The sequence below is a fragment of the Sceloporus undulatus genome, chromosome 5 (assembly GCF_019175285.1).
Source record: "Sceloporus undulatus isolate JIND9_A2432 ecotype Alabama chromosome 5, SceUnd_v1.1, whole genome shotgun sequence".
NCBI lineage: Eukaryota > Metazoa > Chordata > Lepidosauria > Squamata > Phrynosomatidae > Sceloporus > Sceloporus undulatus.
The window spans coordinates 63896658-63915549 of NC_056526.1; the positions used below are offsets into that span (position 1 = coordinate 63896658).

Below are 18892 nucleotides of genomic sequence, written 5' to 3' on the forward strand. Positions count from 1 at the left end.
AGGTATTTCCATTGAAATGGTTGTCACTATTCTTTGGATCTGTGGGAGAAAAAAAAAGGTGAAATGGAGGAAAGAACAGCCACATTCACACCCTACTTTTTTTTCACTCACAACTAGTCTCTCTGAGCTGGTCAGCTGCAGTTTGAAGCCTGCCTGCAGATACCTGCAGCCACAAATTTCTCTTCACTTCCAATTCTGGCTAGAAACCCATTTAATTTCCTGTCTCCATTTTCTAGTTCAGCCAGCTCAAATCATATTCAAGGTCCCAGCTAGCAATGTCCTGTTTAAGAATATTCTTTTTTCTTCTTAATGATGTGTAAAAACATTGGATTCCTGTAAGTCTTCTTGAGCATGGATGGTACCACTGTGACTATGTCACATACTGGCATTATTTTATTTTATAAATAAATTGTTGATAAACTTTGATATTAAGATGCAAAATTGCCCAATACATTTATTTAGGGGCTCAGGAAAGAGGTTTCTTTTTTAGACTGTTAGGACTAAAGCATAAGGAGCCATTATCAGTAACTTCTAATTGTTTTTCTTCATTGGAAAGAAAATTTATGAATAGTTTTTTGTGTTGTCTGCCTCCCAAGTCATTCCCAACTTACAATGACCCTAAGGCAAACTAATCATGGGTTTTTCTTGGCAAGATTTGTTCAGAGGTGGTTTGCCATTGCCTTCTGAGGCTGAGAGAGTGCGACGTGCCCAAGGTCACTCAGCAGGTTTCATGGCCAACACTCTACTACAACACACTGTCCCTTATTAATCGAGCTAGCTGACTGAGATTGATTTGGAAACTGTCATTACATTACATTTACCTTGATCATGTTCTGTCACTAGCAACTGACTGATACTCTCCTTATTTTCTCCTTTGCCTTCATCAACTTTGAGATATTTATCTCAATACAAAAACTACTTCCAAGAGGTTGAATCAAGTCTGTCTGGTACAAAATCCTTTTTCAATGAAGAATTCCAACCTGTATAACACATTACCAGACACCTACCACAAAATCTAAAGGAGATCAAACATCCAGTTTTTCTAGGAAGTATTGCCTAAACCAGAATTCAATTGCTAGTTTGAACTAGAAGATACCCATTACTTCTACTTGTAAATAGTAAGTAAACACTTACGTAAACAGCACTAAATCACCAGCTCTACTCTTTAGGATCAGCAATTGGATGTAGGCCAAAATGCACAAAAATAGGTTTAAAACAAAGCTGACTATAAGCTTGCAATCTGCTCAATGACCCTTATGAGAAAGTGCAGTGGCCATTATAAACATTACTTCACATACCAGATGTACACACCAGATTTATAGTCCTATCACTATAGCATCCATCTGGTCAAATGTTAAATATAGCCTTATTTTCCTTTAGCGGAAAAAGCCTAGCATGAAAACTTTATCTACTATTAACAAAACATTACTGGTAATTTCAAACACTGCTTGGTTCTGGATTAATTAGATGGCTGACCAGGTATAAATTACGACATCTTCAACAAAGATCCATGTATAGAGATGTATGATCAGTATTTTTTCTCTCACTAAGGTCTGGATGAAGAAAATCCAGCAGTATCTAAATAATCTGTTCTGTTTGTGGATTACAGCAGGCCATTTCATACTGCCAAACTACATGTACCATGAAAAACCTTTCTATGTATGTTTGCCAAAATGCACAAGTGCCCCCCTCCCTTCCTGTAAGTCTTCTATATATCAGGAGTGGATAAATGCTTTCTAAAAATAAGTGCAGGTGGAATCTTTCATAAACTATACAGCTGTTGTACATGCTTTCACATCAGTGTTGTAGGTAATATAAAAGCTAGTCTTTAAAGTGTCACGTCTGCCCATGCAACATCTTACAGCCTCTGCCATTTTGTCCTGAAGACAGAAGACAAGGGCTCAGAACAAACCAAGTGAAGAAAACTGAGCTAAATGCAGATAGTTCAGATATTTTTAATGAGCACACTGACAAGTGTCAAGAATTTCTAACAGACACAAAGTGGCAATTTCCTTTAAAAAAAAGATAAATATTGAAAATTCCTCTGGAGCAATTTAAATGGTGTTAAAAACTGTTTACTGAACTTTCATAGGTACAAATCCATGTTTGCTTTTTTCTTCTTGCAAAACTGAAAGCAGAAATTCACAGGAAAATAAAACTGAAACCTGAAATTAGAATAGTAAGGCTGCAGTCCTGAACACATTTACTAGATAACAATAAAGCTCAATGAATAAATTTCCAAGTAAACATGGATAAGGTTACACTTGATACTGTCACCTCACACCACAAAGGTTTGGGGGGGGGGGGAATAGAAAATCTATGAACATTTGCAGTACTGCTTTAAACATACAGTCAGCCCTTCTTATACACGGATTTTTTATACACGGATTCAAGCATACTCGGTTTGAAAATGCTCAAAAAAAGGTATAAATTTCAAATATCAAACCTTGATTTTTCATTTTTTATAAGGGACACCATTTTGCTATGTTATTATATTTATTGGGACTTGAGCATACACGGATTTTGTTATACATGGGGGTATTGGAATCAAACCCCAGCGTATAACAAGGGTCCACTATAATTCCTTATGTCTGGAAGAGTTGTAGAGAATTCATGTACTCAAAACCAGAATATAGCAAATGTTGTTATTTCCATCCCATTTAAAAGAGAAAGAGAACAAGGGAGAGAAATCAGAGTGAGTAAAGCCACAGGACAATAAGGTTATGTAAATAGTACTATTTGGACATAATAGAATGCAGTCCTAGCCCATACAAAATAAACTGCTATATGTTATTAAAGATTTCAAATCTGAACGAAGGATTGTGACCATTAATAGTGTACCATTACAGCTGTGGAAATGAGATCAACACAGTAACTAACTCAAAGTCACCGATTGGAAATTCAGGCTGCACTGGGATTTCATTGAAGTGTTTGTTGCACTGACGGCTTTACAGTTTCACTTCTGCCTCCTGAGAGTTGTTTTTGAACTTGCTTATTTACAAAATGTGACTGAAGTGGGATAATATGCTTCCTTTTCACATTTCTGATACACTCAGAAAGAAAAATGTGACCTACAACCTCAAGGTATGGGCCACTGGATTCTCATAACTCTACCTCATCTAGTTAAAAGTAGAGTAGAAAAAGACAACACTCAAGACATTTAGAACTGCAATAGCAAGAGACCTTTATATAGTTTCTTATTTTTTATTTCATCTTCATGAAACTCCTTACCTAAGTTCTAGAGGATTACTTCAAGAGTAACATTACACCCCAATATAGTCCTTAAAACGTTAACTTATTATCAAAACTTTAAACTTTATCACTGAGAATATCCCCCAATGCAACTGGGAAGTAAATAACTTTTCACTTCAGGAAGGACCCACCCTTCAGTGATTTATTATGGAAGCAAAAAGCTAACTGAAAGCTGTTTCCTAAAAATAAAATAAAAAAGTTCCATAGTAAACTTGTTTCTCTGTCAGATACAGGAAGGGTGTTGTTTTTACTACAAAAATGGTTTGCTTAGCATTGATTTGCTAGCTAGAAATGCATTAATAATTCTAGTTTTATGTTTATAGGCCCACACAGGAAGATATTTTAATAAAGACTTCTTCTAAAGAGGACATAGGTTAAGCGAGGGTGGAGTTCATTGCGCTGGCATTGGAACAACACAGCCGTATTTTAGTAGCAATGGAATGCAATTTCTGTTGAAAACATGCATTCATTCCTACACAATAATTAATAAGGCCTGTTTCTACTCAAGCAGAATATGGAATTACAGTCAGCCCTCCCTATCCACAGATTCTTTATCCATGGATCCCACCATCCACAGCTTGAAAATATTAAAATATATACCATATATATTCGACTATACGTCGAGAAATTTAAGCCTCAAAATTGCCCCCCAATTTTGGGGAGACTTATATAAGGGTCACTACATCAGTAGTGCTTAGAACGGTCCAAAGCAAGCAAGCCTAATGACCAATTCTTTCCCCCTCCAGTCGTTTTGCAAGTCTTTGCTTCCTTCCAATGGAAAAAATCCCCATTTAAAAGCACTTGTGTCTCTTCTGCTCCGTTGTGCAAGCCTTTGCTTCCTCTCAGAAAAACTCCCATTAAACCCACTTGTTTCTCTCGTGTTCATTTTGCAAGCCCTGGTTTCCCCTGGAAAAAAACTCTCCATTTAAATCCACTTGCTTTTCTCTCTGGTCCCTTTTGCAAAACGTTGCTTCCTATCAAAAAACCCTCTCCATTTAAAACCATCTCTCCAGTACATTTTCCAAGACCTTGCTTCCTAAGGAAACAACTCTCCATTTAAATCCTATTGCTTCCTTTCTCAATCCGATGTTAAAACCTCTCCTCCAGCATCTGGGAATCAGTTGGAAGAGGTCCAGAGAAGGAGACGGAGGGATGGAAGTGGTATTTCCTCCTTTCTATCCTTCCTTATAGCCTCCTAAATTTTACCCTCAACTTACCCACAGGTCATGGCAAAACCCAGGATTTTGACCCTGAAACCTTCCCTCGACTTATACATGAGGTCGATTTGTACACAAGTATATACAGTATAGGTTCCAAAACACAAACTTTGATTTTGCCCATTTATGGAAGAGACCATTTTACTATTCCACTGTAGAACATGAGACTTGAGCATCTGGGTATTTTGGAATCCATGCTGTGTGTGTATCCCAGATCCAAACCTCAGAAAATTGTAATGGCCCACTGTGCCATAACTTTTAACACACTGCATTTTCCCCTGTCATACCATTTTACACATCTGCTCTAGTCAAGATGGTAGGCCAGGTCAAATATGAAGCTAAAATTAAAAGGGAGAAGATTTTTAAAAAAGCCCACAGCCACACACACTTAGCAATGGGTGATGTTTTAATTAACTTCCCTATTTCCTAATTCTTCCCATCTGAGACTAATCCGTTGAAGTAGTTTAAAAATAAGCAATACATTTACAGGCCTAAAGATCTTCAAGGCACCCAATCCCATCTCACGTTGGAAGCTAAGCAGGGTCATCCCGGGTTTGTATTTGAATGGGAGACCACCAATGACTATCAGGTGCTGTATTTTTCAGAGGAAAAAACTAACAAAAATCACCTCTGAATATTTCTTGCCTAAGAAAATTCTATGAGATCCATGGTGCCACTGCCAGTTCATAGGTGACTTGAATGCATCTATATACACACAATGTGTGTAGCTTTCAGTCTCTATGATGCAAGTATTCCCTATAAATGAAAAATGGATCTCAGAATAATAATATTCTGTGTAGTGTAAAAATAGATGTGGCTTCTAAGCAGCTGTTACTACAGCTTCACAGGAAGAACTAAACACCTCATCTAGCTCCACACTTGTTTGTTCTGTAACAGTGTAAAAGCAGCTGCTTATAATCTGCACTTACTTTTAAGCTCTAATTAGCTTGCTATGCTGCAAGAATCACTCTCCACTTGCACATGAAATGCTACCATGCTAGTAACAGGTCCTGAGAATAGGTACAAAGCTAGTTGATTTAAGAGATGTCACATGATTCACTAAATGCAAGAGACCAGCCTTTGCCAATCTTGTACTGTTCAGATATTTTGGATTAAAACTCCCACAAACCCAAGTCAACATGACCAATGGTGAGAATGGTATCAGTTGTAATCCAAAAGATCTAAAAAGTAGAAAGTTAAGGAAAGCTGCAACAGACCGTAGAAGAAATGTATCTTACTGTCTTCACCCACAAAGTTCTATATATACTACAACATTTAAGACACTGTGTGATCCAACAAACAGATGTTGTTACTGGTGGTGATGGTTTTATGTTCTCCCTTGCTGTCATGCTATTGTCACTATTACATTTTGCACAGCTCCCAGAATCCCCTAGCCAAATTGGCCAGTTGCAATCTACATTGCTCACATGTTATTCTGCATTGCTTGTATATCACTTTTTTAATGTAATGGATTCATAAATATTGGTAAATAACCAATTTAAAGAAACACCTGATATTATCCATAGGAAAGACATTATAATAGCGAATGCACCATGGAATATGGTACTGAGAAAACAAGAATGCATAGCTGCTGTGAAAATGCCACCTTAACATCACAGCCTACACTTCTCAACAAGAACTAAGGAGTCTGGCTTACACTAAGAGAAAAAGCATACCCAACAGTACTGTTCTCAGAGTAGATTTCATATTCATTTGACAAGTTCTCTCTCTCTCTCTCTCTCTCTCTCTTTCTAATTTGAGTGCTCCCCACATGGCTCCTATATGCATTAATGGAACAGCATGCAAAGACGATTCTATTCACAGGAGCAACCCAATAATTAGCATTATATCACTTTAAGTCTTCTGAACCCATTGTTTTTATACCAACTGGATATAATCATCATCATCATCATCATCATCATCCTGTCTCTCCCTGTTTTGGATCGAGTTGGGTAACAACAAACATAAGAACAATAAAAATAAAACACAATAAACCACAAGTAAAAACATAGGAAAACATATAAAATCCAATTCCCTATCTCCCTCCCACCTTAAAATACCATTAAAAACGACAGTTTCCAACTGGACAGTGAACATTCCAAGGAGGTCAATTTGGGAATGCCTGCTGGAAGAGATCCGTTTTTATTGCCTTCTTAAAGGCCTCCAAAGATGTTATATGGCGGATCTCCTCCGGCAGTTCATTCCAGATTATAAAATTAAGAGGCAGATAAACTGTTAAGTGTTGCAACTTTAGGTTTTTTTTAAAAAAAAAATGCTGTATTGAATTTTCTTATATTCTATTTTAAACACAATTTAAAAATATTTACAGAGGAGTAAACAACAAAAGTGAGACTTACTTGCTCTATCTCCTTCGTCTTTGCTGTAATTGCCTTTGCACGACTAACATGCTGGCTGTCTTCAAACAATTCATTATTGTCTGCTACATTAGCAGCGGGTTCCTCATGGTGTTCCGCATACAATGGTTCCGAAGCTGCTGCCTTTAAAAAAGATATAGTGGCAATGTATGGCTAAAATAGATATATAAAAAGATACTATTTTCTTAATGAGTGGTTATTCTAGCGGCTTTCACACATTTCAAACAAACTTCCATAGTACATGCTGCAAAATAAATGCCCAAATTGCTACATCACTGGAAGGACAAATAAAGGTGATGAAGGTCCTCAAAAGACTGGTAAGAAATGCCAGCGTGAGGGCAGAGTGGGGGCATGGCGGCCGAACACGCCACGCACACCACTGCACGGCAGGCAGCAATGGGATTTTGTTGCTACAGTAAAATAAGCATATGCAACTGTACCATCACTCAAGGCAAAATGTTTGCTGTAGTGTAACCACACTTCTTTTTGCCTTAGTTCCTGTAAAGGTACAAGTGCAGCCTCTATAATCAGTATTTCCTGGTGCATCATGCTATCCCCATGATACAGGTCTGCATGCTTACCTGATCAAACATATGGGTAGCACTTACAGAAATTTTAAAAGCTACTCTGAAACCTGGCCCAAGAAAGGTGGCTGAATGGCTGGGTATCTAATCCATACAAAGGCCAGCAAATTAGGACCATAGCCCAGCTCAAAGATGGAGGGCAGGTAGTTTTGATTGAAGGCCAGCCAATTAGCTTCTGCTGAAAAACAGAGGTACTTCCCTCAAACCTTAGGTAAAGAATAAGATAGTATATGTTACCAAGATACTGAGTGTGCTGTACTGCATCAGGTACTGTATGCCGCTCAAATTATCTGTAGCTATGTAACCCTGAATTCAACTGGCTTATCCACTATTCAAAAAATACTTCATAAGGCATTTCTAAATCTGACTACGGGGCTGGACAGATTTCTCATAAGAGGTGGCTTTGTGCCAACCCTGGAATCACTGGGTTGGGGATGCGGCAACCGCACACCATACCCCCAACCCGGCAGGTCTGTGGCACAAAAAAAGCCACAAAAAGCCAGAGAAAAGCACAAACGAAAATATTGTATGTGTTTGCAGTGTTGCTTTAAAGAGGTACCTGCAAAATTCTGAACCATCAAATGTGTGTATAAACCATCAAATAAGATTGGTTAACAACACAGTCATCTTCAGCCAAAATACAAAGCATAACAGACCTCTACTATTACACAGGTGTGAGGTTTTCCTAGTCACTAATTTAAAAGGACATGGGAAGATTAGATGGTTTTGTACAAATACCTATACGTGTTTTCTTCTCACTTACTTCATATTCTGAAATTTCAGGTACGCTGCTGGTTTCTGTTTTCTCAGTTTTCTCAGAAGCCCACCTGCTTGCAGCCTCCGCAAGCTCATTTTCTGATAGCCTGCTACTTTTGTCCAAGGGCTGGTAAGAAAAAAGAAACCCAGAACTTTGGCTATTAATGTAAAGGTGTATAAAAAAACATTTAGAAGATTAATGGAAGTTTCAGGAAGAACACTAAAAGAATTCATGAACCATTAAAAAGCACGTTAGTGAAACTCTGTGTTACAAAAATTATCTTAAGCATAATCAAGACAATTATAAAATTTTAAGATTACAGAAACAGGAAACCTAAACAGATACGATGGCCATTGTATATCAGAATACACAGTGATAAGTTTCTTTACTGTTACTTCAGATAAAAGTACTTTGTTCACTAGGAAAAGCAACATTGGCATTACTTGTGAGATATTTCTTTTTAGCAATGGAGGCAGGAACATCCTGGTGTGGATTGCTCCTCCTCATCACTCCAGCAGGCAGGAAATAGACTTCAAGGGAGTTACTTACCAGTAGGGAGAGCAACCCTCCATATCCTTTAGTTCATGTAACACCCAAATACCCAACTCCTCTAACATACTTTTCTAATATATAACAGGTAAGTAATGAGAACATAGAGAAAGAGGACACAACAGGTGCCTAACAGTAACACTATCAACCTGCTCACAGGCATCCACTTCTTCTGTGAGGAATTTTCTGTTCCTTAGTTCAGGTTGGGCTGGATGAAAAGAAACATCTCACAGGTAAGACCAATGTTCTTTTTTCCAGTGATGGAGGGGAAAACATCCTGATGTGGGAAATACCATAGCTCCTCCTCTAAGCATGGATGAACTGATGTATATTATTTAATTTGGAACTATTTGTAACACTCATCTACCAAAAGGATTAAAGGCATCCAATCCATAGTGGCACACAAAAGTGGATGGATGCCTATGTTTCTGACTTATGGAAACCCTAAAGGGAGCCTATCATAGGGTTTACTTGACAAGTTTTATCAGACGGGGGTGCCATTGCCTTCTCAGCCTCATTGCGGCTGAAAGAGTGTGACCTGCCCAAGGTCACCAAATATTTATATATCAGGGCAGCCGAAGTGGCAACACTACAAGTGGAATGAATGACAACTGCTCCCAACAGTGAGTCCCAGACAATGAGGCACAGTGAAATACAGGCTCTGATTCACCATTACAATGTTGATGTGGACACTGTATTTCCCACTGATGAAGGCTGGCAAGAGACAAACATATCCAATACTTTAAGGGGCTGTCTTCAAGGGAACTGCTTTCTGCCATTCTAGCACTGAGATCTAGTCCCTCAGAAATGCTAGATATAAAAATAAAGAATATAAGAGTTTACACACACACACACACACACACACACACAGAGAGAGAGAGAGAGAGAGAGAGAGAGAGAGAGAGAGAGAGAGAGAGCCATAGTGAAAAGCAGAAACAGAATAAATAGAATAAAGAGAAAGAAGCAGAATAAAGTGTTTTAGTACAGTGCACCCACGTGATATGCGGGCACACTATACAGAGGTTTGAGCATATGCTCAAACCTGCAGAGAGCCGCACAGGAGCACGCGGGGTGCAAGGGGCGGTGCATCCCATTCAAATGAATGGGGCATGTGCCTGTGGCACACGTGCACCACCGTGCCTCCGCCACATGCACGAGCCTCATTCAAGTGAATGGGGCTCAAGCATACGAGCGTTTTGGCTTATGCGGGGGGGTCCAGAATAGATCCCCCGCATAAGCCAAGGGCGTACTGTATAAGATTAAAGATAACAGTGCAAGAGCAGCCTACATGAAGCAGTAGCAGGAATTAAACTGAGGACTATGGAAACTTTTCCTCCTGCTAGTAGCTCACTCAAACTCTACTTCCTATCTGCTAGAGAGATGAGGAGGAGCAACCCACATCAGGATGTTTCCTCCTCTATCGCTTTGAAATGTATAATTTTAGTATCATTTAAGAAGATGTGTATAATAGCATTTTAAACCATACTGAAGGTCCAGGATATCTTCAAGACAATGCAAACAAGCTTAATTTTTCAGAATCCACATTACAGATGAATAGGTATGTGACGTAAAGAACAAATATTTGTGTAAATTCAATAAGGAAGAATGGAAGCTAGATTTATTGCATCAAAATTACTATTTTCTACACTGTTTTCTAAACCTACCTTTGAAGGTGTCACTGCTGCAGTTCCTGTGGGGGATACATCTCTTGAGGTCTTCAAAGACTGAGATGGGGCTCTCTCTTTATCTAAATAGACAAAGGCATAAAATGTTTTTGTAATCCCACAGGATGTTAAATTAAATATTAATTTAAGTAAGGAAGTACTTAAGTATTTTAGCAACTTTCAAACATTTCAAACAAACTTGCACAGTACATGCTAGAGAACTATCCAATTTGCTGTATCAATGGAAGAACAAATAAAGATGAATTCTGTCTTCTGCAGAAATATGTTATGAAGTGAAGTCAAAGGCTTTCATGGCCAGCATCCATAGTTTTTTGTGGGTTTTTCGGGCTATGTGGCCATGTTCTAGAAGACGTTCTTCCTGACGTTTTGCCAGCATCTGTGGCTGGCATCTTCAGAGACGTCAGGAAGAAACTCTTCTAGAACATGGCCACATAGCCTGAAAAATCCACAAAAAACTATGTTATGAAGCTTTCTATGAACACAGTTAAAAGAAAAAAAAATAGAAAAATAGATAATAAACTACACTGGAGTATGCATGAGTTACACAATTAGGTGGTTAGTCCACCTAACACATTTTATCCAGAGGCATCCCTTTTAAAATCTGGAAGTGACAGATTTAGGTAGCTTCCTTCATAAGGAAATGGATGTTTACCATTCAGCAAACATTTTTAGAGATTAGATGCCCTCTTAAGTTCCCTCTAGCTCTAACATTTTGTTTGAAAATGCTTTGTGCCGGTATGTATTAATCTTTGCTTCTTTGAGAAAAATGTAGGAGAGCTATAGGAACATGGGAATTTATTTTGTACTATCCCCAAAACTTAAAGACCGCACAGATCTAAATGGGTGCCTACATTTCCCTGTAAAGGTGATGATGGGCTTTCTATATGTTGTATTGCAGTTCAGCATTCCTTGCCAATGTCTATGTTAGTTATGCCTGCTAGGCATTGCAATTTAACAATATGACAAGTAATATGATTCCCACTTAATATTCCCTTCAATATTTTCAGCATCAAGTTTCTACCCTGTGTTCTGTAAACTGGCAATATCTCTTTGAAGTTTGTTTCCTTTTTTGGCCAAAGCAAGGCAGCTTCTCCAAGAAAGAACCCCAAGATATCTATCTGAACCAAAGTCTAATTGTGTAATTACCATTTGCAAATTTACACAATTATTTTACCTAAAAATTCCAATATCTAAAACATTTGGGAGTGGTGTTGCCTAAAATCAGTAACAGTCAGTGCTTTCCAAAATAAACTGCTCGTCCATGTGGTGATTGCCCCCCCCCCCACCACCACATATATATTATGACTCTGACACTTTTATTGGTTTTAATTGTTATGTAATTTTAAATTCTATATTGTCTAATTGTCTTTTAAGGGGGGATATATATATGGATGTATTTTAATTATTGTAAGCTGCTTTGATTGTTTTTAACAAAAAGCGGGATATAAATTAAAGTTTTATTTTATTTATTTCTAACAGACTTATAAAACCAATCAGACTCTACAGCAAAGAGCACAGGTAGAAAGCAGCACCGAAAAGAGTCTTCTCTTTAATCTCAAAATCACATTTCGAGTTTCACTTATTTAGTACCAAAAGTCCAAATACAATGTTTCTCCCTGTTGTCGCTTCCAGAAGAGATAAGGACAAGGAGAAGGCAATGTTATGGACCACTGAAGGATGCAAAAGGACTTCAGTTAGATGAGAAGTGAGCTTCCCACTAAAGGAAAAATATAGAGTTAGGTATATCTCACCACTGACTGCAGACTCTTCAACCAGTAGAAGTTTCCATCAGTTGAAAACGATGAGAACCTATTTTTTCTCCCTCCCACACTGTTCCAAAGGGTCCCTAAACCCTCTGGAGCAGATTTACCTTGCTGGGAAATATTTCTTTTATGTAAAGATGACATACTTCTGCTATGCTGGGACTGGTGGAATGCATAGGCTTTGCTTCTTTCAGGAGAATAACTTCTGCTGCTGACACTAGAACCAGATCTGCTAGGAGGAGAATCCCTTCTTCCAACTGGCGATTCTCTAAAGTAAGGTGAATCTCTCTTATGTGGGGATCGCTCTCTTGCATAGTGAGGGTACGCAGGTTTCCGTCGAATGCCATCTCTGATATCTCTGTAAATATTAGAATAATGATAAAAATAGCTTAGATTAGCATATATCAGTTTGGAGAAATCCAAAGGTACATCTTCTACTGAACTTTCTTCTCTAAAGAAAATTAAGTTCCATCATGTATCATTAAGAAAAATATCAAGGGCACAGTGTAAACTTGCTTAAATCAGAAGACTGAGCAGCACTATCTGTACATTTTACTATTTAGTGATCCAAACTCTTCCTCAGCTATTACCTATTCAGTTTGAATCAGCATGCAAATAGGACTGAATGTAGCCCTCCATCATGACATTTCTCACATGGAAAACAACGGTTCTGAAGAGAAGTTCCTGTTTGCATGAAGTGTCCATCTGAGCAAGAATTCTACATTTACGATATTTTCATTCATACAGAAAATGAGTCTATTTACAAATAAAGGTTTCTCCTCTTCAGACTTGCCACATTTTACACAAGGAAAGCAACAACAGATTCATATAATGATACAAACCAGGGATATAACAATTCAATAGGGCTAGTGGAGTTTATTCAAATTAAGTGCATGGAATGAAGGAATACAACACAAGAGAGAAAGACAAAGCTTTGAATAAACAGCCTCAGACATAAGTACTGTCCATTTGGTAGGTCACTGCTTAGGACTTTGCTAATTTTTTTGCTCCACTTTATGTCTCCAAGGGCCTAGAACCTTTTTTTAATTTTAATTTTAAGGCAGGGGGGGTATTTCCCCACATAGGAAATTATCAACTTCATAGCTGTAAATCTTTCCTTTTAAATTTTTGAATATTTTGACAGTTTCTTGTGTTACAGTGATGGATTATGACTATGAAGACCAGGGTTCAAATCCCAGCTGAGCCATAAAACCCACTGGGTGTCCCTGGACAAGTCACATGCTCTCAGCCTCAGGGGAAGGCAATGGCAAACCTCTTCTGAATAAACTTGCCAAGAAACCACATAATAGGGTTGCCATAAGCTGGAAGCAACTTGAAGGCACACAACAACAAAGGAATGTATCCCATCATATTACTGAATGGCAATTTCCATAGTCTCTCTTCCAGTAAAAATGAGCACGATGGGTGGATGATTCAGTAGCTCTATAGTAGGTTTGTGTGTATAGCCTTCAAATAACCTGTCAACTTATGACGACCCCATGAATTTCCTAGGCTTTTCTTACGCAAGAAATACACAGAGGCAGTTTTACCAGTTCCTTCCTCTGAAATACTGTATAGTCCACAGCACCTGGTATTCACTGGTGGTCTCCCATCTAAGTACTAACCAGGGACAATTGTGTTCAGCTTCCAAAAGCAGATGGGATCCGGTGTGTATTATATGGCATAGCATGGTGCTGATATAGTTGCTTCACAACTGCATATCAAACTCATATGACATCTGTATTTGTCCCTTCTAAAAGCTAGACTTCTTGGGAAGAAACCTGAGATGTGATTGATTGTTTTAAGCTGTCATGATGATGAATATTAAAATGACAAAAGGAAAATTCACTAATAGACGTAACAAGTGAAAACAATGTTATCCCTGATCATTACAACACAACCCACAGGGAAAAGAGGCACAAAAATCATGACCAAAGTTTGAAAGCATGAAGAATCTCATAAAGTTAACAAGTGTGGAAACTGACACTAACTAGACCTAAATTAGGAATGTCCACATGAACCAGGAAATAGGTGAAGGCAAAATGAACAGTTTTCAACTCTTCACCAGACTTTTATGACTATTATATTACCATGCAATAAAGGTAAACTATTTAAAGTAAACTGAAACACAGGTTTTTTGCCACTTCAGTTGTCTCTTTGGTAATAAATGCTTTAAGTACAGGGCCTACAGAGAACCAGACACATACACACAGAAGTAACTGGTGACTTAAAGATAAATGGAGAAAAAGAGCCCTCTAGTGTTGAAGTCAAGCTTATCTTCTTTCAGGTTTTTTTGGAGGAACACAGCTAACAATATATACAAGAACCTCTGGTATAAAAATATCTGTACCAGTTTGCCAATGCACACTCTTATAGTATTGGAAAACTATAAGGATTCCCAAGGATAATGTAACTCTATGCCAGTACAGAACATTTCCTTCTTGAAAAACATGTACATATCAAATAATGTGTAATTGATTTACAAATTTAGAAGCATGTATAAGCTAAGAAATGCATATTTCTGATTTTCAAAGTACTGTATTACAGTATGTGAGTATCTACCTACATCATTTAAAAAAAAAATACCAGGGATGTAATCTACTCTAATCCTCTTCATCACAACACTCTGAGGCTTCAGCATCAAGTCAGCATTTCTTCTCCCCATTTGTTCAATGTCTAGTCTTATAAAGTGTTCTGAAGAACACAAAACCTTAATCAATATTCTCTGATAATTTGAATGATCCTGTCAATGCACAACTGTGGATTTTGAATTCCCACCCCTTCTAATGAAGCAACAGGGCTTTCTTTGTGTTTTGCATTGTTTTCTATACACTCTTTACTCCAACTCAACTCATGCTAAAACTACATTTCTAAGAGTTTGGAATTCCCTGGACTGCTTTACATATTATCTTTTTAATGTCAAACAAACAATATTTTAAAGCAGGATGGCAAGAATGAAGATTCAACTCCCATCCAGTCAAGCCAACATACAAATAAAGCATGACAGAAGATGTAACCCCATTCTACCTGGAAAGGCACAGAAAGAGTCACCCAGCTCTTTAGGTAGACAGTAGGACAGGTTACAGCACTGAATCGCTTTATGTAAAGCTCAAAATAACTAAAGAAAACAAAAGAACATCAGCAAGATCTGCACAACACACTGAAGATAAGACAGAAGATGACTGGCAGCCATCAACTTGACAGGTACAGGTTTACCATCAAGGAAATCTTAGAGACAGCCTCAGGCCACTGAATATGAGTGATCCTGCAGATGAGTTTTGAGATTCCTGCTACTGAGCTGGAGGGAATAATCTAGAAACACTAACAAACTCATTAAGAAGTCCCTCATAAGGCTGAATGTTTGCCTTCTCCCACTTACCTAATGTTTTCAATTGCTGAGAACATTAGGTAAGAAACTGAATTCCTTAATTGGAAGGAAACACTCAAACTTGTTTACTGAACGTTTTAACAAGTCTGTTGTTATGAAGTTCAATTTTTACGTTATAACTTAGATGCTCTTGAGAGCAGCAATAGATGCTAGGACTTTTCATCAGTTTGGTTTCAAAAGAAGACAGTTAATATAATCTCACACACATCCTCCCAGCCCCCAACTACTAAAGTGAGCTTTTAGTTTTGCATATACATTGATCTTTGTTTTTACGACGCTAATTACATTTGCAAACGAAATCTATTTTCCAGCAGCTACCCTGTTATGTAAATTTCATATGCTAAAATACAGCTATGAATTTGTATCAAAATAAAACAGCAGAGTAGTACACTGTAGTGCTGTTAACATCTACACTAAATGCCAGCTATTGTCTGGAAAAGTCATTTGAGGAAATAAACACACAATGATTAAGCTACCCATTTTAATAATAATCTGATTTTCCTCCATCCTTTATTTATTGTTCTTTGTTTCCCAACTCATTCTGAAGCCAACAATAGTATATTCATAAAGTAATGTTATCAATCTTTCTCAGATATAAAAGGTTTATTATAGGCATCCATAATGTGTGATCATTTTCATAACAAGCATCTCTTTAGAAGAGCTTATAAACTACACACTGGGTAAATAAACAGTATATTTAGCAATCTGCAAACTTAATGCATTTGAAAAAATTCAAATTTGCCGTGTCAGTGTAAGGAACCAAAGAAGGAACCATCTCCTGGTGAAAAGCAAGAGTATAATACATGAAGCACTGACCCCCTCTATTCTCTCATTTATCCAGTCTTAAGAGTAAGCACAAAGAGTTATTTCTGCTGGAATTTTATAAGTTCTTTGACATTGTTTTGCTTTGCTTCACCCTTTAGATCCTTTGCTATATGCCCCTAAATTTTACCCTCGACTTATCCACGGGTCATAGCAAAATCCATAATTTTGGCCCCAAAACTTGCCCTCAATCATGAGGTAGACTTATAGTCGAGTATATACAGTAGATTCAATATATTTAACAAAGAAGCAAAACCTTGCCCACTGACAGCCTAAACTGCAGCTAGACCTTAGCAAGGGTTTCAGAATGTTTTCCCTTAAGTATGAATAAGCACCTTTAGGTCACTTTTGCTTAATTTCAAGAAGCCAACTTACATTTTTATCTTTTGAAACAAAACATCTCACACTTGCTTAAAAGGGGTAAACTTATTTAATTATAATACAAAAACTAAGGCAGCCTTTCAAAGATTATATCTAATACTGAAATTTGAAAGCTAATCCAATATAGTGATGTCTTCCATTGTAATTTCTATTTTCATAAATTTATATTTTTAAGTAATATGAACATGAATGAATTGTTTTAACATGTTATAGCTACCTTGGGTCCCATGTCAGGAGAAAGACAAGATACAAATTAAACAAACATTTGTGGGGGTTCAGTTCTGGGACCCCAGTTGATGGGGAAAAAACATGGATGCTCAAGCCCCATATAATTCAGTGGGCGGTGATGAGTTCATGTCTGTGTCAGCACACATGCACCAGCATTGAATAATATGGGTGTGGCAAACCGCAGAAACTCTAATCCATGGCTAGCCCATCAATGAGGTGAGCCCACTGTACATACATACAGGTTAAATCTCTTCAGACCAGTAGTGTTTGGGATTTTGGAACTTTTTTTCCACATTTTGAAATATCTTGGAGATGGGACACAAGTCAGAACATGAAATTCATTTATGTTTTGTATACACCTTATACACATAGTGTGAAAGTAATTTTATACACAATATTTTAAATATATATTTTTTTTTGCATGAAACAAAGTTTGTGTACACTGAACCATCAAAAAGGTACCACTATCTTCGCCACCCATGTGAATGATTTTGGTGTATTTCAGATTCTAGCATTTCGGATAAGGGATACTCACTCAACTTTCGTGTGTGTGTGTGTGTGTGTGTGCGCAAATAATAAACAAAACTTTAAGAATGTATAATGAGCAAAACATTTCAGCTTTTGCCTTTATCAGTTGCAAAATGTGAAACTAAACTGCGCAGTTTAGAACATCGTTTTCAATATTCTTCAGTAGATGATGATATTATCCTCTAGGGTGAAGTCATGTGGTTAAAGTCTATAAATCCAGAAATTCTCACTTTCATCCAAAATGTCTGAAGGAGATAGTATCTCAGTACTGTATTAAACAGTGAGAAACCAGAGATTTGGTTCTTAATCAGCTATCTATGTATGCATGTTCCACACATTCAAACACCAGTAATACTGTTTGCGCCTCCTAAAGCTAATTGCAAGTCACTATTACAGCAACCCATTAAATGTAAACACCTGAGATCTTTGTTGAATTATATGTTACATGATACTATTAGGGGGTTCAATGTAAGGCGGCAGAGGTACTATATTGGAGCTAAGACTCTAATTAAAGTGTCCACATCATACAATGTTTATTTTGCTCAAGATATCTGCACATTAACAAGACTTGCCATTAAACTTCAGAGAAATAAAATATTTACAAAATGCTGTATTAACATACTCTTTGAGCAATAGGCTCCTCCTATGGACAAAAGAAAAACTTAAGATGCAAGTCATATTATGGTTTTGTGAGACCTGAAAATTAACTCGAAAATACTGAAACACCACCATGTTGCCCAGCTTCACATACTCAAAGCAGCTCTCAACTCCAAACTACGACATGGCCAACAAAATCCAAAAACCACAAAACAGTGATAACTTTATTGCTCTGTTGTATTTTGCTGTTAACACGGCCACCCCATATGCATGATAGACACCAAATTGTCATGAGTCCAGCAATCCTAGGCCATGAAAAGACACTTTGGCCAGGACAGCACTATCTTCCATTCTGAGTAACAGTGACCTCCATTCACTTGAATTTATCTTTTTTTAAAATGTTTATTAAACCTAACTTTAGAAATGTACTTCTCTCACATTACTGGCTAAACTTTTCAAAAAATCTTTCTGGATCAACAAATATTTACCAAAATAAGACAAGCTTAAATCAAACTAGAGAGTACAGAAAATACAAAACATGAGCAATTAAATGCTTTTAATCTACTGACTATATCATTGAAGAGATACAGCATTAAACCCATTCTATAAATTCAGACTTCGTGATGGTATGCACAAGATGAGAACAGAGGTGTTGGTTTCCTGAGCACCAAAGGCCTGGGATGGAGGCATAAACACACAAATAAACACACAAAAGGCTCATTTGTCTCAGTGGGCTTCAGACAGTAAAAACACTTCTCAAAGACTT

At 37.5% G+C, this 18892-nt stretch overlaps 1 protein-coding gene across 4 annotated transcripts in view; it reads right to left on the reverse strand.

Annotated features, from left to right (window-relative positions):
- PPHLN1 (periphilin 1) overlaps positions 1–18892 on the reverse strand; it is a 42227-nt gene that overhangs the window by 1275 nt on the left and 22060 nt on the right. For 3 of the 4 annotated variants that reach the window (XM_042468166.1, XM_042468168.1, XM_042468170.1), the window contains 4 exons: positions 12290–12540; positions 10399–10481; positions 8192–8311; positions 6827–6967 (listed from right to left, as the gene is read on the reverse strand). In XM_042468166.1, coding sequence (XP_042324100.1) covers positions 6827–6967; positions 8192–8311; positions 10399–10481; positions 12290–12540 — 595 coding nt within the window. The remainder of the gene's footprint in view (positions 1–6826; positions 6968–8191; positions 8312–10398; positions 10482–12289; positions 12541–18892) is intronic. The other variant, XM_042468167.1, reaches the window with a different exon arrangement.